The 26,667-nt window shown below is 36.0% G+C and overlaps 2 protein-coding genes across 3 annotated transcripts in view; both read left to right on the top strand.

Annotated features, from left to right (window-relative positions):
* Nucleotides 1-15,864: 15,864 nt before the first annotated feature.
* Nucleotides 15,865-17,596, top strand: LOC108969529 (glycine receptor subunit alphaZ1-like). 2 transcript variants are annotated; one of them, XM_018934294.1, is made up of 2 exons: nucleotides 15,865-16,023; nucleotides 16,089-17,596. In XM_018934294.1, exons 1-2 carry the CDS (start codon nucleotides 15,951-15,953, stop codon nucleotides 17,501-17,503), a joined length of 1,488 nt encoding a protein of 495 aa, XP_018789839.1. In that variant the 5' UTR covers nucleotides 15,865-15,950; the 3' UTR covers nucleotides 17,504-17,596. The 2 variants fall into 2 exon arrangements, with proteins under 2 accessions (XP_018789839.1, XP_018789838.1); XM_018934293.1 differs by having other exon boundaries at nucleotides 16,086-17,596.
* Nucleotides 17,597-21,759: 4,163 nt separating this feature from the next.
* The window catches only part of LOC108969525, a 33,933-nt gene continuing 29,025 nt past the window's right edge, over nucleotides 21,760-26,667 (top strand). The window contains exons 1-3 of the mRNA XM_018934285.1: nucleotides 21,760-21,895; nucleotides 21,968-22,173; nucleotides 24,785-24,829. Coding sequence (XP_018789830.1) covers nucleotides 21,764-21,895; nucleotides 21,968-22,173; nucleotides 24,785-24,829 — 383 coding nt within the window. The 5' untranslated portion in view covers nucleotides 21,760-21,763. The remainder of the gene's footprint in view (nucleotides 21,896-21,967; nucleotides 22,174-24,784; nucleotides 24,830-26,667) is intronic.

The raw sequence follows: 26,667 nt of genomic DNA, 5'->3' as shown, positions 1-26,667 counted from the left end.
ATATAAAAAATAAATGTACTTGATGCTCTGTGTTTTGTTAAAGCTTCTTGGGAAAAAATTGAAGCGTCAAACATAGAAAACTGTTTGCGAAAATCTGGATTTATACAAAATTCGAATGCCGAAATATTTGAGTTTGAAGATTATATTTAATTAGCAACGCTCTTTAATTTAAATGAAATTGCACAACTTAATGACTTTATATTAGAGGATTATTTAAATTATTATTTGATAACGTTGCATACACAGAAATTTACAGTATTGAAATTGATTATGAAGGTGTTACTAATACTGGATGTAATTAATAATTATCATGAAGCATTAAAACAAGTTTCTCGCTTGAAAACGTTTGCTAAAAGTGATGCTGCATATCAACAACTAAGTGTGCGTGCGCTCCGAGGTCCTAACATCGACTCTTGTTGCAGCCAAGATTCGCACCAGCCTCTGTGCAGCAAAAAACGCACGCCAACAAACACAAGAAAGGTTCAACTTCGAGAAGCTGCAATCAGAACAGACAGCCGAATGATTTTCTACTCATCTTGCATCTCTGAGAGCACTCATCAACAACTTAAGTGTGCTATGCCCAATCCTCAAAAAAGGAGACCCCACAATCTGCGCGAACTACTGTGGGGTTAGCCTCCTCAACATCGCATATAAGGTTCTATCGAGCGTATTGTGTGAAAGATTAAAGCCCACCGTCAACAAACTGATTGGGCTTTATCAGTGTGGCTTTAGACCTGGAAAATCAACAACCGACCAGATATTCACCATGTGCCAAATCTTGGAAAAGACCCGTGAAAGGAAAATTACACACACCACCTCTTCGTCGATTTCAAAGCTGCTTTCGACAGCACGAAAAGGAGCTGTCTTTATGCCGCGATGTCTGAATTTGGTATCCCCGCAAAACTAATACGGCTGTGTAAACTGACGTTGAGCGACACTAAAAGCTCTGTCAGAATCGGTACGGACCTCTTCGAGCCGTTCGATACCAAACGAGTTTTCAGACAAGGCGATTCCTATCGTGCGACTTCTTCAACCTGCTGTTGGAGAAAACAATTCGAACAGCACTGTTAGTTCTGTTTTCTCCAGACTGGACAAGGAAACAAAGAAAATGGGTCTGGCAGTGAACGAGGGCAAGACGAAATATCTCCTGCTATCAAACAAACAGTCGTCGCATTCGCGACTTGGCTCTCACGTCTCTGTTGACAGTCATAACTTTGAAGTCGTAGATAATTTCGCCTTTCTTGGAACCAGCGTAAACACCACCAACAATGTCAGCCTGGAAGTCCAACGCAGGATAACTCTTGCCAACAGGTGCTACTTCGGACTGAGAAGCAAAGTCGTCTCTCGACGAACAAAAGTCACTCATAATTCCCGTCCTGCTATATTGTGCAGAGGCTTGGACAACAACTGATGAGTCGATGTTGCGAGTTTTCGAGAGAAAAGTTCTGCGAAAGATTTATGGTCCTTTGCGCGTTGGCCACGGCGAATATCGCATTCGATGGAACGATGAGCTGTTTGAGATATATGACGGCATTGACATAGTTCAGCGAATTAAAAGACAGCGGCTACGCTGGTTAGGTAATGTTGTCCGAATCGACGAAAACACTCCAGCTCTGAGAGTATTCGACGAGTATTCAAATAATTTTGAGCACATAGAAAATCCCGTTCTACAATTTCTTTGGACGAACTAAAACAACAACGCACCAGTACCAAGAAAAATATCACACGTATTAAAAATATCATCGATGCTAGCTTACGGCCAGGTGGAAAGGTTCTTTCAGTGGCTGAATACAAATGTCGTTTAGGAATCTTGAAGTCATATTTTAAACCAATTCTTTCAATTCAAACTGACATCGAAATATTGGATGCTGAGAACGGGCGACGTGCTGACCTGGAAGAACTTTACATAACAACTAAACTGGTTATCCAATCGCATCTGGCAGAAAATAACCATGTTCCATTTTCGGATACAACTTGAGTGGTACAATCAAGTTCAAAACTTCCTCCACTTAAGCTTCGATCGTTTGATAGCAAGTACTCGAATTATCAAAACTTTATTACCTCGTTCCAGTAAATAATTGAAATTCAACCATCAGCTATGAAACCAAAAGGCTAGAAAGCTTCTGCTATTTATGGTTTTTTGACATCACTAGGTAGTGACAGACAAATTTCTCAAGCTATGCTAATTTCAAACTTCTTGCAAAAGTCTGAAGAATAGACCAACAAAAAGTGGAAGGAGTCGCTGTACTTCAGAACGCTGCCGTCATGAAAGATTTCATCGCAGTTTTGGAAAGACACTGTCAATGTCTGGAGTCTCTCAACAACACGCAGTGCTACTATCGCCAGCTCAAGGTGTTAATAAACACTAAACTCCGAAATCAAGGGGTCAAGCAAAAGGTTACACATTTTCCTGCTCTAGCATATTGTGCCAATTCTGTTTTAACAACAACCATAAGATTTTCAAATATGAGCGAATTATGTAAGTCGCTAAACATCACTCAACGTTTCGATCATGCTAGGAAAATTTAACTTTGCATCAATTGACTATCAAGAGAACATTAAGTAGTCATCATCATCGCACAGATGTACGGTTTGTGTATGACAACTCCATAGTTTACTCCCCCGCGGTTCAACTCCAACTATTTACTACACAGGAGGCAGCCGTACATACACACATGAATAATTCGTGGTTGTAATCCTTGAAACAACAAAAATTATCGTTCGTGATTCAACGAGGAGCTATAGATTGGGTGTAGTGCTGCTAGATTCATGTTCGCAAGTCAATTTCATTACAGATTATTTTTTCGTAAAGTTGCTGCTGCCCAGAAACAAACAAAACTTAGAAATTCAAAGCATAGGTGTGTCATCAGCAAATATTAAGTTCAAAACGTCAACTAACACCATGTCGTGAGTCACCGGCTTCGAGTTTCCATTAACATTTTTTATTACATCGCACATTGCTTATCAACCAGATCATGAAATCAAGATTTCAACATGGAATATTCCAAACAATATAGTACCCGCTGATGATGAATTTGATATACCAAAGAAAACATGTTGCTAGGTACGGAAACGTTGTTCAGTCTTCTATCTGTAGGTTAAATTCATCCTGGGCTAATTTAGCCATCTTGCAAAAAACGCTTTAGGCTGGATAGTTTCGGGATGCTATAAGACCGGTAGTAACAATACATCTAAACCATTTTGTTTTTTTTTTTAGCTAATTTTTAGATGGGAAAAGTTGGGGAAATTGGAAGAAATTATTACCATCCCAAAGCCTCGGACGTTTGCGATCATTTATATAATGCAACCGCGTCAAAAAGACCTTGTGTCAAATAGTTGTGACTCCCTTTCAAGTATGATCCGAAGTGTTTGGGCGAGTTATATACTACAGCATTGCGACGATTCTATGTAAAAGAACGTCGATGAGCCAAATCACCACATTAGACAACACAGTACATTAAATTTATGCGCGACTACGAGAGCCTGGGTGATATGAGCATTGTAAAAACTCTAAATCTCAGCGAACTGCATTATTGTATACCACACCGTTGCGTTCTTAAACCAAGAAGTAGTGCAGGTCGCCTCCAAGCTGGTGCATCTTGGGTAACGCTAAATGGCCTGCGACTTTCACGGCTCTCCAACTCCTTGGACGACTTTTTGGCTTCGAACTGGTTTAGAGTAGGAAAATTTTCCTTGTATTTCGATGAGATGACACTCATCAGAAATGCCTGGCGGGCTAATGCCGCAACCGCCCCCGTCCCGTTAAAACCGTGCAAGGCCTCAAAGAACGTTCCCCTCTGTCATCGTTAAGTTGGCGTACGTCAACCCTCTCCTTGGCCTCGTTACTGAGATAACCTTGATACCATAATAGGCGACTACCTCTCCTGGGGACGGATAATGGCTCTGAGTGAGAATCCTTTTTGCATGGACAGCACAATTAACGACAAAAACACAAATGACGGAAAGGCGACGAAGGTAGGGGAAGGGATTCGAATTTAGCACCCAAATCTTACCCAGCGAGACTGCTGGTCCTGTGGCGACGAGACCGTCGCTGGGTAATTGCAGCAACAGAACTAAGAAAGCGTAAACCCGCCGGCAAGAGAAGTAGTAAAACGTGGAGCCTTCATACGCGGCGGAATCGCCAGCACTAACAGAGGAACCTCTGCTAGAATTATGAAGGGATCCAAAGGGGGCAGAAGCAAGGCAGCTTTAGCAAGGAAGCTGAAGTCTGACCACCGATTGGCGGCCAAAATCGTGGAACACTACGGTGGTAAGCATGTTGGTCAGGTATATGAGCAGGCTGCTAATACACTTGATTGGCTAATACACAAGAAGGTGCTGGACCGGAAGCAAACAGACTTGAAACAGCGGTTAAGCAGAAAAGGTCGCATGAGGTAGAAACCTCCCTGGCCAAAAACCGCGAACGCGGACTGCGCCAACCTTTAGGGAAATCGCTAAAAGCGCTGGTACAATAGTTCTTGGCGGCGGCTATATCTTCAGTCTTCCTGAAGGTTGTCAAAGGAAACCCGGGACCACCCCCAAAATGTGTGAGTGACGGTTGGCTCTACGGGTTATACAAGCTAACATGATGTGCCGATGAAAGATCGGCTATCTTATATAAGGAGGCAGTCTCTTAGGTGGGTGAAATTTGGAAGGGAGCCAGACTGGAGGCCGTAAACTGAGCGGATATTCCTCTTCGCCCTAGGGCTTTCGTCTGTCTGCCAGCCAAACCGCCTATTGCGTATGAGATTGAGGAAATCCTCAGGTACTGCAATCCCTCACTTCCCACGCAAGACTGGAGGGTTATAAGGCGGGAGAGAACCAACGAACCATATCGGCAAACGCTGATAATGCTTAACGCGGAATCCATCGGTCGTCTCAGCAAAACCAAGGGAGCCATAAGCTATGGGTTCGCAATGGTAGTGCTGAAAGTACTCCGTTCGGATCCAGAGCTGATGGCACCCAATCTGCAAATGCGGGGGATAAGGCGGGCCCGTAGAAGTGTGTTATCTGATGACTGGGCGTTGCGGTCGCAAAGGCCTTTTGGCCCAAAATAGATCGCAGGAGATCTAGCGATCTCTTTGCCCTCAGTAAAGCTACTCATTAGTAGTGGGCTCTTAACAGGCCACTGCTACTTCGTTATTGGCATACATGCAGTAAGAATGGGAGTCTTACCGGTTACCGATTGCAGAGCTGTTTGGAAAAATATGCGGTAGAAACAAGCCAGCACTTGCTTCTTGACTGTCCCGTATTTAGGCGGTCAAGACTTATACACTTGGGTGGCGCATACCTTTAGACATCCTACCAAACTGGCGGGTGTTGAAGTTAAGCGTCTGTGTAAATTTGTATTATCTACAAAGCTTTTTGCCAATCACAGGAGTTTTTTTTTCCAATGGCTTCACAAAGGATTACATTATCAGTCCACGTACGAGCTCTGTTCAGCCATCTAACCTAACAACAACAAAATTTACGATATTCAAATGGTTGGTGCTACAAACGAATGCGTACTTATTCTTCTTCTACGTTTCCGATTCAATAGGTTTGCACTCACTTCGGACATTGTCAAGATGTCGATACATCTATTGATGCACGAAGATGATCGAAAGTTCTAGTAAATTCTGTGGAGGAGTTCACCGACTGAAGTCATTCGCACCTACTAAACTAAATTAGGAAAGTTTAAATTAACAAAATGGCATTCTATTCATCATCGATGCAGAAAAGACAACTCTCTAAAGTATCTAAACAGAGATTCATCAATAACTAATGCACTTGGACTATAGTAAAATGAAACTAAAATCTTGATTGTTTTATTTTTTTATTTGAAGCAACTCACTGGTCGTCTTGCAAAACATTCCATCTTCTCTGTTGCAACGTCATTTTACGACGCACTCGGTATTTTGGTTGTTGTGCTGTGGGCTTGGAAAAACTTTTTGAATTCCTTATTGGATCTTTCATTAATCAAGGTGCGCAGGTCATGTTTTTCGGCAGAGTCTCTTCAGATATGTATATGGAATCTGTAATGCATCGATTCGTGCATATGGCTGCGCAATATTTAGTCGTTTTATAAACAAATCTCGCACTGCTACTATTCGCAAATTCACTGCTAAGTCCTGAGTTGCCCCCCATCAAAAAACAATCGTTACCAAAATTAGAACTTTGTGATGTACGAGTCTGTAAGCGTATATTTCTAAACATTGAAATTAGCATAATTTTTCTCATTTAACACTGAAAATGCTCAATTATACTATTTTCGTGACCCTGATGTAAAGTTAGTGAAACACACTAATAATTTTCTGTGGTGAAACACTCTTATCCAAAACAGTACCCCTTCGAAAAATTTTAGGCATATATACACATGTATACTATACTCTGTTACGATTAAAACACGCTCCTTCATTTTTCTTAAGATAACTGTTGACCGATATATGTATGTATGTACCGGTATGCGATATAAAATCACCCGAAGGTTCGAAAATCTTTATATTGGGTAATGCGGTATTGCTCAACATCAGCTTACACAGGCGTAAAAGTTTTGCGTGGATACCAAATTCAGACATCTTTGCTTTGAAATCGACGAGCAGTTGGTGAGTGTCGATTCTCTTTCACGGATCTTTTCCAAGGTTTGGCGCATGGTGAATATCGGGTCAGTTGTTGATTTGCCAGATCTAAAGCCGCACTGATAAAGTCCACTCAGTTTGTTGACGGTGGGCTTTAATCTTTTTCACAATACGCTTGATAGAACCTTAAACGGGATATTGAGGAGGCTTATCCCACAGTAGTTGGCGCAGACTGTGGGGTCTCACTTTTTGTGGGCAAAGCACACTTAAATTCTAATCGTTGGGAATGCTTTCTTTCGACTATATTTTACAAAGAAGCGGTTGAATGCTCCTGCTTTTTTTTCTTCAGACGGTTAATTGCTATTCGAACTCCTTCATTGTAGGGCAATGGAACGTCTGCTCTGTCGTCATCGATTCTGGAATTGGGAAATCGATTACTAGATCACCTCCTTAGGTTTTATGCTACGGTCTTGAAACCTTCAGTTGGTGGTCGAATTTTTTCGTAAAATTTTTGAGCTGCCTGCAAATGCGTCTTGCTTCCCTCTTCAGCTCTCGGTATCTATCCCATCCCACACGTGTTGTGAACGATCGTAACATTGCGAGGTAGACAGTCTGTTTTTTCGCTGCTGCAACACGGCACTCCTCGTCGTACCAGCTGTTCTTTTACATTTTCCGAAAAGCAATGGTTTCGGTTGCAGCTGTAGTACGTAAGGAGTTTGAAATGCCATCCCACAGTTCCCTTGTACCGAGTCGAACCTTCCTTGTGTTTGTTGGCGTGCGTTTTTTGCTGCACAGAGGCGGATGCGAATATTGGCTGCAACAAGATAGTGGTCCGAGTCGATATTAGGATCTCGAAGCGTACATAGATCTTGAACACTGGGGACGTGTCTTCCGTCTACCACAACATGATCGATCTGGTTGGTGGTTGGTTTCGATCAGCCAGGTACGGCTTGATGAACTTTTTTATGCTGGAATCTGGTCCTACAGATAACCATAATTCGAGCGCTTGCAAAGTCGATCAGACTCAACCCAATTGGTTCTCACTTACTTCAACTTCTATAAATGACTCCATTCTACATTGAAATTTTCAAAATTAAAAAAAAAAAACTAGAGGACGTGTCACTGTGACTGATACATAGATAATACTACAATTGCCTCGCAAGTTCATAATCCTGATTCTGAGAAATGTTAGAGAGCGTTTATAATTGGAATAAAGCCGAATTCTTGCGTCGGTGATAGAAACATAGCCCCATCATTTCCCACTGGAGTCCAATCGACAGTCATTATAGTGGACTGCACATGATGAACCGGTTCTCAGGCGTGGAAGGACAAAAAAGGCGGCTGGGAAAATTATGACATCAGCCATTTGTAATTCACTTGGTATAATACATACTCAATGACTGATTACTGAGCCTGTTATAATCTATTTCACTGCGCATTTTTTTGCAGTTTTTTCTTCTATTCCAAATGCTTAGCTATATTAGAGTATTATTTTTGTCATGTGTAGAAGTTCACGCAGGTGAGGAATGTTCTCTGATCGCCATTCACTTGGGAGTGGCCAGAAATGATTCTTTTACATATGACTCAAGCAGCTTACGACTTCCGGTCCTTGGCCAAGTATCCACTGGGTAGCCTAAGAACATCTGTTTGAAGGCGAGCTATAGTGAGAAGGCGAAACATCCACTGCATAGGATTGTGCGCTGAGTTTGGGACCCGCCACGTAAAAAAACACCCCAATGAAAACGCAACAACAGCCTMGGATGAGAGACCCCACTTTTGATGACGACCATGGCAAACGAAATAAGGACTACGAATTGAGGGCATGCACCTGGAATGTCCGGTCCCTTAATTGGGAAGGTGCCGCTGCCCAGCTGGTTAATGTCCTCGTCAAAATAAAGGCTGACATCACCGCCGTCMAARAAATGCGATGGACGGAACAAGGACAGAGACGAGTAGGTCCTTGTGGCATTTATTGCAGTGGCCATATAAAAGAGCGCAAGTTTGGTATGGGGTTCGGGGTGGTTGAGAGACTGCGTCGCCGAGTACTATCATTCACAGTATGCTATGTCCTTACCGTGGTTCTAAGCTACCTCCCCACCAATTTTCAGTCAAATCGGTTGAGCCGTTCTTGAGTTATAAATGGTGTAACTAACAACAACTTGACAATATGATATGAACCGAAGGCATACTATTTTTAAAATCAACTTAACTTTGAGGTAGTTGATGAGTTTAAGTAATAGAAAAAAACCACATATCTGTGGAAATAAGCCACAAGAATTTGAAAGAAATTAAAGAAATTCTGAAGTGGAAAAAAAAAATTATTTCCACCGGATTGTGGAGTTGATGATTATGGAAATAAAAAGGTAGTTAAAAAGTATGGAACATTCCTTAAACATATAAAAAATAAGTTCAATTCGGTATTTTGTCTATATAATAAGTTCTTTTTCAATTCTACTAAGTTTCCGTCGTTTTTCCACTAACAGTCCCATAAGGTAACTTTGGAATTATATTTTTTTACGATCGCTGCGAAAATATTCATCCGCAAAAGTTAAACACTTAATAATCGAGTCAAAACAATGTCAGATGTAGAAAATACTTCGCTTTATCGAAAAATTTTAAACAATAAGCACATGTTCTAGCTATTCTAACGTTATGTGCTAAAAGAGTCCGAAATAAAATTTATTTGTTATAATTTACTTTAACACAGAATAGGAATAATAAGGAAAGTTCTTGCACCTTTGTTATTTAGGTGAGAAGTAAGTAAAACTAATATTTTTTGGTGAATTAACAGATCTAAATGTTTAGTACATCTATGTATTTATGTCGTATATACATTTCAATTGATTAAGGATAGAATAAGCAATGTGTTTCAATGAAAGATGATATTCCGCTTTCGGTGACATTGTATTTATTTTGAAAATTCTTTATTTATTCTTCCAAATCAATTTCATCCCCTTCAAAGTAATCCCCACTAGATGTAGTACATAATGCCAACGGATTTTCCAATCTTCGAAGCACTGGTTGTACTCACTTTCCGGGATGACTTTCAGTTCCGTCTTCGCTGCGGCTTGAATATCGTATAAAAACGGTGTTCTCGGGGCGGTCTTTTGAGCTTGGTGAACAGCCATAAGTCGCACGGCGCCAGATCAGGTGACTACGGTGGTTGCGGAACGATATGGGTTGAGTTTTTGCCGAAATGATCATTTATTGCAAATTCTTTGCTCAACAAATTTCGACATCGCAAAAAAAGAAAAACCCACTTTTAGCAGCTCACAAAACGACACGTATCTCAAACAGTAATGAATATTTTGACATGAAATTTGACATAAATGTGACTGACCAACCTAAAAAAAAAATAATTCTATAAATCCTTCGACGCGCGCAGTTTAAATTCGAATGTCGCCTTTTTTTGGGCACAGGTTACACTGTACGACTGGTTATATAATGAAAATATTATAAAAATACCCATTTAATTTTTATTTATACAGTAGGGTATCATAAAGTACGTTTACAATAAAACTTTTAATGAATTTTAAATTGATCATGTCATCTCTAAATCGTCTTCATTAAAAGAATTTTTAAATTTCGGAGCTTTGACTTTTCAGAAATATAAATCTTGCACAAATTTCCTATAATTCTGAGGTAATATCAAATCTTAAAATTAATTTCAATTAATTTCGAATTTTCATTTTCTCAATGACATTCAAATTAGCAAATCAAATTACTTGCTCTTAATTTAACCAATGTTTTTATATTACAATAAATATTAACTTAAACACCAGGACAAACATCATGTTTGCATGTGTTTTAAATTGAAGTGTCAAAACTTTGGATTGCACTGTAGAATGTGAAATTGGTTTACACCATGAAATATTTTTGGGGTGAAAAACACAGCACAGAAACATATTCCATTCTTGGGAAAAGAAATTGTTTGGATTCAAGGATATTATTTAAAACTTTTGTTCTCAACTGCCTAAATATTGCACATCTGAACTAATAATTGCAAGTCTGTCAAAACGCGTTTTGATTTTGGTCATTTTATATTAAAAATAGTATATTATACTCAACAAAACAAGAGAATCTATGAATTTTATTCCGTAATAGTATTAAGTGTTGTTTCATAACATTTGCCAAATAAAACTAGTTTGTGAATTACATTCTTTTATACACAGACAACTACCATAAATTAGATTTTTAATGCAATAACGACGTTCACGTTTATCTGAAGAAGCGGTTTAAAAAAGGAAATTAGTACAGGAAACAAGACGTAATTGTGACTGCCATTTTACTAGTCGTTGTCACAATTCATATTCATGATATAAAAGTTCTGCTTCCTTGCAGAGCTTTCTTTTTATACACAGAAAATTTTTGAAGTCAGAGGTACACAAACAATTGTCACCTACTTTCACATCCTCCATCTAAAGCAGTAACATACGAGTACTTAACACATCTACTATGTGTTCTGTTTCAGCAACGAAGATTAGCTAGAGACGGATGTACTCAAAAAATGCCGAAGGGTGCAACACTTCAGTTGATGCGTTTAGATTCATTCTATCCTTTGGCTGCTCTTTATTTGTTCATTTGATTGCGCCTGTGCTTAAAGGACGCGCCCGATGTGAGTTGATAAGCTTGCTTAGTCTTTTATTGAATATGGTGAAGTGCGGTTATAACACAGTTATTCAAGGATATTAGCATATATTTCTTGAAATATATATAGAAATTTTGCTATAAAGTAGTGGGAACTAAAAATAAAACAGATTCCGTGATGATATTTAATAATTATATTTAATTATGTGTATTATGAAGAAGAAGGAAAGCATTTATAATGGTCAAAATCGATTTGAACTTCCAAAGTAGTTATACATAACAAAGTGAATCGTTCGTCGGCCGCTTAAATCATAAACCACATATACCTAACTTCTACATATGCATGCATATATTAACAAACTAATGTTTGGCGAATAAAAATTATGTAAATTTATCGGAGTGAAAATTTTGTTTACAGTGTTTTTTGCCTTTAATAATTATTTAACAATGAAAAATGAAAAATGAATGACTACGTAATACTAGCGTAGTGAATGTATGTATATACATATATGTATGTACAAGAAAATATACATATATGCAGCAGATCACACATATATATGTAAGTTCTCAATTTCTACACTACGTCCGTATTTTAACGACCAGTCAATTRGTGAAAAAATTAAATAATAAACATAAATACAAGGACTTTCTGCTGTATAAAAATATAATTTAAAGTATACTAATGTACATATATTCGTACGAGTAGTTTTTGTGTACATTATCCGAAGTGCATTTTTTCGTGTGGGCCACATAAGCAAAAATGGAATATTTTATATCTAACCAAGATAATCTACTTTATGTATGTATGTACATACATTTTCTCAATCTATATGTATTACATAAATGAAGAGCATAGATGCTGAAGCATATATAAGATGTTGTATGTGTGTGAGTACATATGACCGTATTTATGAAGCACGTGATGTGAAAAGATACACAGTAAAGTGTGTATTTGGGTATTATATAAATAACATCTAACTGTTAACCGTTTCATACCAAGGTTGATAACCATTATCAAAAGTGTGCAATACAAACTAAATGCTTCGGTGTTACTTATTTTTAACTTTGGATGATTGGGGATTGAAGGTAATGAGTAAATGTTCCTCTAAGAGGTTTAAAAGAAAACATTTATGAAAATACTAAGAGCATAAAACGTTTACGGTGGATTCTTTTTTATTTATTTTAATTATGGAACATGCAACATAATAAGAAATTAAAAGTCAGTGGTCTATGATTTACTCCAGATGTACATATGTGCAGCTGCTTGTGCTTTATTAATGCAATTAGGTATAATTTAAAAGGCAGTGGCGAAGAATATGCGTTTGTGTATCTTAAAGTATTCTTTAAATAATGAAATTATAAGTATATACACCGGTGGCACACTAATCAGCACACTCTTACATATTCCAATAGTATTGCGTGAAAATTGAAGATATTTTAGGAAATATTTTTTTTGCATATTAATACCTTGTTATTTTGCCGTTATAAATCACACATAAGTGAGTTTCAAAGAAGTATACCTTTATTTTAATTTAAGCTGGCTTTTTAATTAGAACACCCTGACGTTAGAAAAGTTTTAGTAAATCGTTTGCGTTTAAGGTTATGATTTTTTTGCGAGATTAGCTGTTAGTAAAATTTGTAACAGACAGCAGTGTGAAAAATTTAAAATGGGAGCAAATGCTCCAGTGAAGAGGAAAGATTCCTAATATGAAACATGTTCCAGGACGGAAAAATATTAGTGAAATTGCTCGGCATGCGCTTAAAGATCCTTCTGCAACTTCCTCATAAATACGAGCTTCAATGCACGAAGAATATGGCGAAAACATTGGCAGTAGAACTTTTAGACAGCGACTTTTGGAAAACAAGCTTCGGGGATTCCATAGTTAAAAAAAACACACATAGTTAAAAATTACACACATTAATCGAAAGGCGCGATTGGAATTTGCCAGGTTGCATATTGGTTTTCCTCTTTCTTTTTGGAATTCTGTAGTTTGGAGCGGCAAATATAAATTCAATTTACATGGGCCTGATTAAAGAACTTATGTGCGACGCCCCCAAAATAAATAATTGGACCCAAAGTATACAAGGAAGACGGTTAAGTTCGGCGGACGAAGTGTTATGGTGTGGCGTTGCTTTACGAAGCATAGTGTTGATCCTATAGTGCAGATAACAGGCAAGCTAGATTCTGTAGCATATCGTAATTTGCTTGATAATCATCTACCGTGATATCACGGACCGTTTTGTGGAAGACTTACCGTTATCTTTGTACATTTTGGCAGTTTTCCAACAGGACAATATGTCATAAGTCAGGGTCTCTGATTCGGTGGCTTTAAAATCAGGCAATTCCAATGCTGAACTTATTTGTTTTCCTTGAACATTATTTAAATTGCTGCATACCTATACTTCAATTCCTTCCGATATTTTCCTGTTTTTCTTTAATTCTCTGTTAATCTTAATGCACATGCCCTGTATAATAACTCCACGACTAACCTCCTCCCGCCCCATCTCTGCAAACGTGTGAAATTAGACGAGTCATGAAAGGCAAGATAGTTTTTTAAGCGTCGAGATCAATATACATATATAATATAGTCTTTTTAATTTCAAAAATGGGGTCAGATAAATCAAATGTGCAGGAATAAGAATTAAAATCTTGATATGGGATGATATGATGAAACGGGATGGCTCCACCCTCACTGCCTCGAAAAGCGAACCGGGATATTAAATTTAACTTTAGACAGGTGAAAAGAGTTGCAAACTATTCTGTGACCAAAAAATAAGGTGACATTTGAATTTAAACTGCGCGCGTCGCAGGATTTGTAGAATTATTTTTTAGGTTGGTAGTACTGTCAGTCACATTTATGTCAAATTTCATGTCAAAATATTCATTACTGTTTGAGATACATACGTGTCATTTTGTGAGCTGCTAAAAGTGGGTTTTTCGTTTTTTGCGATGTCGAAATTTGTTGAGCAAAGAATTTGCAATAAATGATCATTTCGGCAAAAACTCAACCCATATCGTTCCGCAACCACCGTAGTCACCTGATCTGGCGCCGTGCGACTTATGGCTGTTCACCAAGCTCAAAAGACCGCCCCGAGAACACCGTTTTTATACGATATTCAAGCCGCAGCGAAGACGGAACTGAAAGTCATCCSGGATAGTGACTACAACCAGTGTTTCGAAGATTGCAAAACCCGTTGGTTTAATGTACTACATCTAGTGGGATTACTTTGAAGGGGATGAAATTGATTTGGAAGAATAAATAAAGAATTTTCAAAGTAAATACAATGTCACCTTATTTTTTGGGCACATGTAGATAGGTTGATATGTTTTAAACGACTAGTGGATGAAGGTAGACTTCACTTACGATCGCATCAGAAATGCTCTAAGGCAACAGGTAAAAAATGTTTCATATGCTAAAATGATTTCAAGTAGAGAATATAAATCATATACCCGACTTTGATAGTTGATTGGATCTAGTAGACGTATCGTTTTTTTATTTTTGAAATAGCTTGAAATGCTGCTAAAATAACTTAAGATCGAATATTCTTTACGCCATACAAGATCACAAATAAAACACTAAACAAGTAAAGAAGGTTCTGGCGTAACCGAAAATTTGATTCTCTTGCACCTTGCAAGGTTGGAAAAAAATCATATTAAAAAACTATTATACTCTTTAGCAACATGTTGCAAGAGAATAAAAATGTTGCGAAAGAATTCAACATTCATTATTCGACGAAAATTACATTAAAATCATGCGGTTTTCAATATTTAGAGTTTGCCAAGCCATAGCAACTGTAATAAATTATATACATAATTGAGTTTTATTAAGATATGTATTTTTTTAATGTTACGAACTATTAAAATGGGTTGTAGTAATATTATAAATTTCCATTACTTCATGAACTTTTACTAATTTATGGACTTTTATGCGTTTTATTTTCTGTGTTCATGTAAAACCACCAGTTTTAAATACGTATCCATAATTGTAAGCCTATATTTACAGGAAAATGTTATTCCGAGATTATAATGGAAGTTGTAAGCTTACATTTACTTTCAGTTTCATCACATATGTACATATGCATGTATCTCCTACTTGAACCAGGACGAAAGCTCATTTCTATGATATAAAATCGTGATTCTTTATTAGATGAAATGTGGCTTCTGCCATTCCTTACGCAAACTACATATTTAAATATACATACATGCATATAAAAAACATTTTTTATTATATACCAATGTATGGTATGGACTATACATAAAAACTTGTCCGCTTCCCGTCATTTCTTACGATTAATGAGGAGGTGTGAAAACTGTCAACAGCATTGCGCTATCAATTCATACTTAATGCATTTAATACCAACTGCTTATAAAAAATATTCAGTAAACATTCTCGGTCGTGTAATTTTAACATATATACATTCCTATGTACGTACATACTATACGTACTTACGATTTATACTTAAACAAATATGAATGATTACAAGCAGACATGATATCATTTTCTATAAGATAATTAATCGCTGAGGGATGGCATTTTATTATTAATAAGTTTTGGTAATTTGACACTGAATAGAAATAAACGAAACATCTGATAAGGTTCGAGCAATTTAAGGTTGTTTACAGATTAGCACAATTTATCTTTTTCTATCGATAACATATGTTATTGTTCTTTTAGCTTTTGTCATGCTTGCTATTAAAGGAAAGGCTATTTTAAATCATTTTAAAATTTGCTTTATAACATAGAACAACTACGCAATAGAGTCGACTAGAAGTGGAAAGGAACTAATTTTATTGTATTATTAAGAATGAAATTTCCATTGGTGCTATTGCATTACTTGATAATTTGTTTGACTTTAGTTTTGGCAGCAGTCGTTCCAGGTGATTTGAAATTACAATCCTAGTATGGGAATAATAAAGAAATAATTTATAAATTCTCGTAGAAGAATGTGAAAAAACCTCCAATGAAGCAATATCAATGCATATAAACTCCAGTACAACAAAAACACAGAGAACCACGTCTTGTCCCGCGCTCGATAACGCAGACTCATCAACCCAAACCCAATTGATTTATCGTCTTACCAATCCATGTCGTTTTGATCGATTTGACAGACCATTTCCAGTACTTGGAAAAAACTCTGTAGCTGACCAGCCAACAAATATTAATGTGCGGATTTATATTACTGATATAAAAATAATCGATACCAATGACATGCAGTGTAAAATATTTGGGTTTCTACAGCTTCGTTATATGGACCAAAGATTGGCGTTTGGAGAGTATGCACCAAAACGTTTGCAACCGGTATTCGGTGATTCACAACTGCTGGATCGAATTTGGGTTCCACATATAATATTTGTCAATGAGCAAAATACAGCTATCTTGGAAACCAGTAAGAAAGATATTTTAATTATGGTAATGCCAGATGGAGTGTTGAGTATCTCCACCCGAATAGAAGCATCACTATCTTGTTCGGTTGCATTAAATAAATTTCCTTTTGATGATCAAAAATGCTCTGCGATTATAGAAAGTTGGTTGTACAATTCTTCCGAAGTAATATTGCACTGGGATGAGGAAGATTCGATCGAAATTGATTCAAATATACAGCTAATAGATTATGACTTAGAATATTCTTGGCACAATGAAACAATCTTCCAAACCAGGAAAGGAGACCTGCGATATACGTTACTGGGTGGCAATTATAGTTCGATAAGTTTTACTGTGTACTTAACGCGCGATTCGTTGTTTTATACATTTGATTATTTTTTACCTTCCATTATGCTTGTTGCAATTTCTTGGGTCTCATTTTGGCTTCAAGCGGATCAAACACCTGCACGTACGACATTAGGCACAAGTACCATGTTGTCGCTCTTCACGTTAACTGCTAACTACGAGAAAAAATTCGAAACAAAAAACCATGCACAGTTCTTTGAAGTTTGGTTTTTCGGTTGTACGTTCTTTATATTTGGTAGCCTTATGGAATTTGCTTTTGTAAATACTATATGGCGCCGAAACAAATGCTTGAGTCTGAAGAAAGTCAATAGCAAATATATTTTCAAGTCGACTTTATCCCCAAAAGTTATACCACAAAGTAAGATCTATGATTGTGAGACAGACGGTCGCATACACTTCAATAATGGCAATATTTGTAATCAGTCAAACAATAAAGGGCATATCACTGTTTTAGAAGCCGATACAAATTTAAGTGCAGAACATCAAGAGGAAAAAACTAGCAATGATTCATGGGCGACGATGACACCTCATGAAGTTTCACTTTGGGTAGACCGGAAAGCAAGATTTGTGTTTCCATTATTGTTTATTATATTTAATGCCATTTATTGGACATTCGTCTATTGTTTGTAGTTCGGCAAAACGAAATAACAGTTAATATTAATTTACAAATCTTCAATACAAATAATTGAGATTTAATTTTAAAATTATAAATTGTTAATACAAAAAAAAAAAATAAATAAATAAATAAAACTTAATTTATCAAAATGACGATAATAGACACTTATTGACAATTATATGTGAACTCCTTTTTATACGGTTTGGTTGAATCAAATATGTACAATTATATATGTAACATATATAAAAAAAAAACCTTGTGAAAGAAAATTCAATTTTATACAAACCGTTTCGATTTTCTTTCGAAACAAAAGCATGCAAGAATCGCATAGTGCAAAAATACAGTTTTTGCATGTAGACCCTTTTATCAAAGGATCATACATTTTGTTGCAGCGCTGACATACAACATAAATATTAAACCAAACTTAACAAGCAACAAATAAAGGAATTTTAATTTGGTTTCACAACAATTCTAGCTTTAGACTAATTTAAAACACCGAATCCATAATACACTTAAGAAATAAAAAAGGTCCATGCATGAACTTGATTTTGAACGGTCAGTTTGAGGTGTTTTTCTCTTAAAATAAAAAGTTTCCTTACAAAAATTTGATATTGATCGTACAGTACAGTACGGCGGATTTGAGAGATAACGAAGGCTTTTCCGTATATGCATTCCGTTATGGTCTTTATATGTTGGTTATTGTAATATAAATTAAAACTAACGTCCAATTATTTGTCTTTTCGGAAACAATAGCTGAATGATTTTTCGTTTAAAACTTTTCAGCTGTTTAATTAACTATCAAATCTTAAATTTTAAGGGTGGAAAACCCCGGTTAAATTCCACTAAAAATAGCAAAAATCGGTTTGTTGGTCTGAAGTTGAATTGCTTTAATTTCAATTCAACTGAGTATAGTTGAAAACTGTAACTGCAACCATTCAGGAACATTTAAAGTGTCTCGTTCTACGTAATCTACTGTGTCCAGGGAACAACTGTTGGTTATTTATTACTTAATAGTTTCATATAGAATTTGTATTAAACGTGTACACTGTCTGTGACTGATAACAAGTGCGCATTATAAGGACCTGTATAACGCTCTGACATGAATGGACCAATTTGGACTTAAATATCCGCGAAAAGTATCCAATAAAGTTGAATTAGTTTGTTTTGGCTAGAAGATTTGCGCGTTCTTGGTATATCTATAGCTATCCAAAAGCCCACCAATCAGGCTAAATACATGTTAATAGCTATAGTCACTTGCACATTGAAATGCACTGCTTCTATATCCACTATAGAGCTTTCGTCAAAGTTATGAACAATTTTCATTCATTCATAACTTACTGACCTTGTATTTTGTATTTGGCAGACTGAATATTACTAAAGATTCTATCCGTCTTCTTACTTTTTTTCATAGTATAAAAGTAGCTAACAAACTAAAGTGCTTATCTTTATTCCGATCCCTTTCGGTTTGTATACACAAAAGTAATAATATTAAAAAGGGGCTTCGTATTTTTTGTTATCTTTACGATTCAACTATGATATGTCTAAGTTCTTAATGAAGCAATATGTAAGAGGCTTAAATACCAATTACATCTACTAAAAGGTACTAGCGGTTAAAATAAATTATTTGGTATACACCACAATTATTAAAATGGACTAATATATGTAAGATGATAAGTAAGATGACAAAAATGTTGGGGCCTGAACTGATGTGCTGCTCATAAGAAAATGCTGTCATGAACCTAAACAAAACTAATGCAGTCATGAACCTAAACGAAACTTCAATCCTACTTTCCACTCCAAGCAAAGTTTATTTGACAGCTAAATGATTTTTAAATAATATTTGTTGCAGATTCATAAGTAATTGAGGAAACATTTTCTTATACGGGCTGAGTTTACAACCATACAACTGAACTTCAAAACTTCAACCAAAATGCAGTTGCATTGAAAACGATGACAGGAGCATAAGTCACCTTGAATATTGTTTTGTTTTCATAACATCAAATGAATCCTTAAGTCCATGCAAATTAAAAAGACGGAAATTTCATAGCAAAATTAGAATTATTTATTATATGTATGCATTAATATTATTGTAACAAATTGAAAGCATGTAATTTTGTCAATCATAAGATTATCTACTGTTATAAATTGATAATATTTAATGAAGTCTCTAGAGTAGATCATTCTTAATTTTAAACAATTATATTAATAGTTGGATTATATTCTTGGTCGAGCTCAAATAGATTCGATAGTTTTCCAATACTACTATAATAATCGGTGGTAACAGGACTGTCACTCCGTTTTAAAGAAGTTACTGCATTAATATTTCCTGTGATCTTTTTGGTTACTAACGTGTATCGTATACGTGAACCAATGTTCAACCGAGAAATAACTCACATATTAAGACATTGAGGGTATATCTAGAGAATTTTGAAGTACTATTTTAAAGTAGACGTCTTCATTTTCATTACTAACATTAACGATAGAATTACATGCTTCGCATCGCCTGGCAACAGTGTTCTGGAAATTAATTTCGCCATCTCTTTCATTTGTGGCTGCTATTGTGAAGCTATTACTGAGAAAGTTATGATACAAGGCATATCTTTTTTATTTTCAGGAAAACTACTTTCAATTTGTGAATTGCAGTACAGAAATTGTCTGGCAATTTAATGCATTGCTTATTTGGTTGCAGTTCTATTCTATCATTCCCAATATCTAGCAATTGTTCAGAAAATGTTGTTCAATTATATAGTTTCAATACTTCACCATAAGAAGGATTGTTTATACTTCCGTTAATCTTTTTGGACTAACAAGCTCGTTTAAAACTTGCAATGTTCTGTGCAATGCGTCGATAATATTTCTTAACTATGATGCACTAATCTCAAATTATTATTGAACTTTTTGTCAATTTTGTGTTTACTTTGCGCTTAGTGATGAGCGATATTGCGATTTTTCTATATCTCTGATCTCAGTGATTGCTATTTTTAATTCAATGAAAATATGAAATCTTTTGTACTCTATTTTTATCTTTGAAATTCTTCCCATACGCTTTCAAAATTTAAAATTTAAATTCCTTAAGCAGTTACAGCTTCTGATTACTTCTTAAAACGACTAAACTTATATAAATTATACATGTTTTTAACATTCGTATTTAAAAATATTATCATTTGTAGACGACGTAGGAAATATTGGGCGGGTAGTTCCACTGCAGATGCCTATTTTTGACATGTTTCATTAATTTATTAAATTTGTTAACGGTGTTTTGAATGAAATTTTTAATTTAAAAATATTCCATTTTGCATGTATGTACATATGTACCGCTTCCAACATCTGCCATACTTCACTTATTTTCCACGATAAATTTCCTGTCACTATTAAAAAGAGCGTTACTTAAGAGTTAATCTGCTACTACTTTTCCATATTTAAATCTATTAAAACTAAAGGAAAACTGAAGCTTAAGGTTCCAGAAAAAAAAAATTACATTTTGCTCCGGAGCACAATTGAGGCTATCTCTGATTGCTGATTTTCATTTTAAAAATTTGCTTGGAACTTTGCATCGATTCATACTGCCCGGAAGTTCACGTCTGGGATTAAAGGAAGGAACGTGGATTTAACGCGGTGGACCTCTCTCATCTGGCATAAATGTAATAGAAAAGGTGTGTCCACTTGCAAGAAATTAGTTGAAACTTAGACATAATTTTGCAATATTGTACGAATCCTTACCCCATTACATCTTTGATATTATTCTCAACGACGGGATCGACTCGTTATTAAAATAATATACAAATGTTTGTTAATTTCGAAAAAAATTTAAAAAGTATGTGAAGCAGTAATTGTTGTTCTATTTAGTAGAAAATAGTTTCGTTAAAATCGATAATACTTTTAGAATTGTAACATCTTTTGTTTTGATAGAAATGGTTTGGTACATTTGCAACCTTAAATGTACCGACCTGATAAAGTGCACTGTATGTATGTACATGTGTATAGAAAGTTATAATAGAAGTTTGGTTCGTGTATCTAAAATATATGTATTTGAATGTTTCTTATTTTGTTACAGGAGCGGTTCATTCATCATTGTAAGAGGCCTTATGTATAAAAACTGTGCACTATTATATGTTGCAGAAGAAATAAGTAACTGCCAATTATTGTAGCTTCACCACAAAACTGTTTGCCTGTACAACATATGTATTTGGTTTGCAGAATCAATTTATTTCGGCGAAATTGCCGTTTAATAATTAAATTTAATATTGTTATGTTGAACTTGCATTCATGTCACAATGAAATTGAGTGTGAGTGCGTATCGCGCGCACGCATCAGCACACAAAAAAATTCTTTCGAGCGGTTACCATTCGCAACTCAACTACGGCAGCACAGGTGCGGCGGTTTCTTCTTCTGCTGTCTTACAAATGGTATGTGAACACACTTACTAAATACCTTTTCATAGAATGTATGTAACTATAGTTTTATATTGTTTGTTGCAGGCGGACCCGGCCGAAAACGCAATGTCAGTCTCCAAAGATCGCCATGGAATAGAATGCAATAGTGACACAGATATCGTGAGTCCATCTGGTACGAGTAGCTCCGAGCGGGAACGAACTGGTACTATAAGAAAAACGCAACAACATGGCAGTATCAATGAGAATGATAGTAATACTCATCATTCCAACTTTAAAAGTTCCACACAAAAGTAAGTAAATCAAATCATGGATGGGTAGTTATAATAATGGGTATAGTCACTGAATGCTTTTCGAACGATGAATTTGTCAATACGATTGAAAATTACACTGGAAGTATTGAAATCATATGGAATTTTCATAGATGTTATGTAATAAAATATCTATGAAATCTATTGTTCTGATTGGTGCAGAGGCTTGGACGATGACAACAACTGATCAGTCGACGTGGCGAGTTTTCGAGAGAAAGGTTCTGCGAAAGATTTATGGTCCTTTGCGCGTTGGCCACGGCGAATATCGCATTCGATGGAATGATCAGCTGTATGAGATACACGATGACATTGACATAGTTCAGCGAATTATCCGAATCTCCAGTTCTGAAAGTATTTGACGCTGTACTCGCCGGGGGAAGCGGGCCACAGAGCAAGAGGAAGACCCCCACTCCGTTGGAAGGACCAGGTGGAGTAGCACCTAGCTTCGCTTGGAATGTCCAATTGGCGCGACGTAGTGATACGAAGAAGCATCTGGCGCGCGGTTGTTAACTCGGCTATAATCGCGTAAACGGTGTCTACGCCAGTAAAGAAGAAGAAGTTTGTTCTGATTTAATCATACTCGTTGCAGCGCTCTGGTCTGCATCGTGTATATTAAGTTTACGAGAGTAGCGCGCCACAGAGCTCAGAATCGTGGTAGGATCATGGTTTTTAAAGGAGTCAAATTCGTTTCTGCTACTAGTCTATCTATCGGAGGACTTGTATCGGCGAAATTGAGTTCAATTTATTTGCGAGCTGGGCCATTTTTTATAAAAAAAATTTATCACTCGGTTGTCTCAATCGATTTTGTCTAACCAAAATTCTTGATCAAGATTGTATCACAATTGGCGAAAGCTATTTATTTTTTTTCAGTTATGTAGTAATACTCCGAAGTATGTGATAACAAAACATCAAATTTCGCGTCTTCTTGCTTGCGGGTTACAAATATTTCCGTTCACTTTCAATTTCGCCATTCCAGTCGTTTTAATTGCTAAACGTCAATCCTACCCGATCAAATATGGTAAATTGTCAAAGTCGGATATTGAAATTTGATAAAGGTATATCCGTAAAGCTTTATGAGTATATATAATTTAATAGAGTTGTCCCACTCGAACTCATGTATTTTGTATGTTTTTCCAATCCGTAAGGGTTTATAATAAATAAGTTTTTGCTATAGCATTACAACCATTTCTTCAGTGTTGATCGTTTTTTTAGAAAAGCATTTCAATTTCTAATCCAGGGACTTATCAGTTGATCTCGAACTTGTTAGAACGTATTTTTTATAAGAATATAAAACAATTGCATCGATGATGTTATAAATTCGTCTTCTTACTTACATAGATACCGCTTACGCGGTTATAGCGGAGTTTATAACAGCACCACGCCGGTTTTTATTTTGCAATATGGCGTCAATTGGAGATTCCAAGAGAAGCCAGGTCTTCTCCACCTCTACCTGGTCTTTTCAAAAGAGTGGAGGTCTTCTTCTTCCTCTGCTTCCCACGGCGGTTACTCGGTCGAATACTTTGAGAGCTGGAGCGTTTTCGTCCATTCGGACGACATGACCTAGGCAACTGAATTCGCTGATTTATTTCAATGTTGTCGTATATTTTCATAAATCTTACGCAGAATCTTTATCTCGAATACTCGTAACGTCGACTCAACAGATGTTGTCATCGTCCATGACTCTGCACCACATAGCAGGACGGGAATATTATTGAGTGACTTATCGAGTTTTGTTTTTGTTCGTCGAAAGAACACTTTACTTCCCAATTGCCTACTTAGTCCGAAGTAGCAAGAGATATCCTGACGGCGCTTTTTATGTTGCTCAACGTCATTTTACACAGCTGTATTAGTTTTACGGAGATACCCAACTTAGACATCGCGGCATAAAACCATTTTTTTTTCATGCTATTAAAAGCAGCTTTGAAATCGACGAAGAGGTGGTGCGTGTCGATTCTCTTTTCACGCGTCTTTTCCAAGATGTGACATATGGTGAATATCTGGTCAGTTTTTGATTTTCTATACACAAAGGCACACTGATATGGTCCAATTAATTTGACGGTGGGCTTTAATCTTTCACACAATACACTCGATGGAACCTTATATAAGATGTTGAGGAGCTTATCCCACGGCAGTTGGCGCTGATTGTGGGGTCTCGGTTTTTGAGGATTGAGCAAAGCATACTTAAATTCCAATTCTCAATTGCCTACTCAGAAGCCGAAATGACATCTATTGGCAAGAGTTATTTTTCGTTGGGCTTCGAGGCTGACGTTGTTGTTGGTGTTAATGCTGTTTCTTCCTTTTCATTGAATGCGTATTTACGTGGGGGGTCTCGAACCCAACGCACAACCCTAAAGAGAGATGGTTCATCTGCTTACTTTAGATCGCTTGAAAACGGATGTTTTTGGCGACCCAAAAGATACTTGGTCTAAGACCAAAAGTCGTGAGCTGCTTGAGCCATATGTAAATCATTTCTGGTCACTCTCAATTGAATGGCGATCAAACTTTACTCACTACAAATTGAACATATATTGTATATAAATATATTATATACATATATTATTTTGTTTTAAGAAAATTTGTATTATTATTCCAGCAAATCAGATATCAGCGAAAAAAATTCGGACCTGGATGCTGACTGGTAAGTATTTTTGATAACAACTAAAAATTTGTTAATAGATATAATTGATATTTTTATATTTATATAAAAACTTTTATTGATTTGGTTAGATTTTGTGTTTAAACGAATTGGATGTGGTCAACGTCTTAGTGAACCCTTAAAATAATGTCTCGAAACATGTTTCTACAGAATATAATGAGCAAGATCACGTCAAGTGGACCCCGCATTGTCCCCTTGAACATACAAATTAAGTCCATGAACATATTTTATAATAAAAAGTATCGCCAAACTTTTTAGTTAATAACTAAGTTTATTTTTATCAGTTATGCGTTGTAAGTTCATTYTTTAATCTATTAATTTATTTTATTTATTTATATTAAACAAATAAGCGGGGTAAAAGGGTGTATTGTTTTTTATATAAATAAAATTTTTGTCAGCTTGTACCAATACTTGAATCTTTTTCGGACTAATATTATAACACTTACAGTTATACATAAGAAAGTCAATTGGATTTTTGTGATGTTCTCAGAAGTTAGAATGGCTGATAACTTCGACACTCATTTCAATTTTTTTGGTGGTTCACTTCGCTCCAATAGTAATTTATTTATAATTTATTATCTATAGTATTATTCCGGTTATTGTTGTTGTTGTAGCGGCGAAAACATTACTGAAGGAATTTCAAGGAATGGTGTGTGCCGTGTGCGTTTCGGTTACTTAGATCCGACTGTAGTGAGTGAAAGTCAGTTCTTTGTCTTCTCTATTGATGTACATATATTTTTTCGCCAGATTCTGGCGATCAGAATCTCAGATAAATTGTTGTCTCACAAGAATTACACATGTAACATCCGATAAAATCTTTAAAAACTCAAGCTCGATTCGTTTTTTTCTAACTAAATTTTTAACAACGTATTTATGAGTATTATTTAATTTTTATATTTCATTACATTTTTATACTCTTTCAACATTGTTGCTGCACAAAACATGGTTTTGTTCACATTTTTATACTCTTTCAACATTGTTGCTGCCCAAAACATAGTTTTGTTCACATAGCGGTACTTTGTATCTTCTAAAACTAATCGAGATAGATATGAATATATAAAGTTCAGGACGATGTGACAATTTGAAATCCAAGGGACCGTCTGCCCATCTGTCCGTCTGTGCAAACTGTAACTTGCGTTTCGTTTCACTATGAGGAGAGGCAGAATCGAACTATTGCTACGCCTACAAAACGACATTAATCGATTATTGCTATACATATATCTCATTAATAGCTCATTAATTATGTTGAATATATTAAACTGATATCTTAGATGTGAAGAAGGTACTATTGAGACCAAGGGAGTCTGTGGCCTAAAAGTTAACAAGATATTAAACCATTGAATGTAGAAATCTTTCGCACTATTTTTATACCCTGAACAGGGTATATTTAATTTGTTGCGGTTACACACGATGGCTCCCAAAAAACGTCGGAGACTCTATAAAATATATATTATTTAAATGATCAGCGTGACGAGCCGATTAAGCCATTTAAAATATCGATCTAAATTTTTGCACATTTTTGCACAGATCGCAACTTCTTTAGAATCCTTATTTGTTTTTAAATGTACTATACATATTTCTTCATTATGTAAAGGCGAGCCTTAGTACTTATTAATTTTATCCTGAAATCTTTTCTAAATCTATCTATCTTAATTAAAATTTAAATTATTACTTAAAAGTTAAAAATATAAGTGTAAAATCGTACATATATGTACATATATAACAAGTAAGGAAGCGCTAAGTTCGGGTGTCACCGAACATTTTATACTCTCGCATGATAAAGTGATAATCGAGATTTCAGGCGTGGTTGTGAACCGATT

The sequence above is a fragment of the Bactrocera latifrons genome, unplaced genomic scaffold (assembly GCF_001853355.1).
Source record: "Bactrocera latifrons isolate USDA-ARS-PBARC rearing strain unplaced genomic scaffold, ASM185335v1 scaffold_256, whole genome shotgun sequence".
NCBI lineage: Eukaryota > Metazoa > Arthropoda > Insecta > Diptera > Tephritidae > Bactrocera > Bactrocera latifrons.
This window is presented reverse-complemented; position numbering and strand designations above follow the sequence as displayed.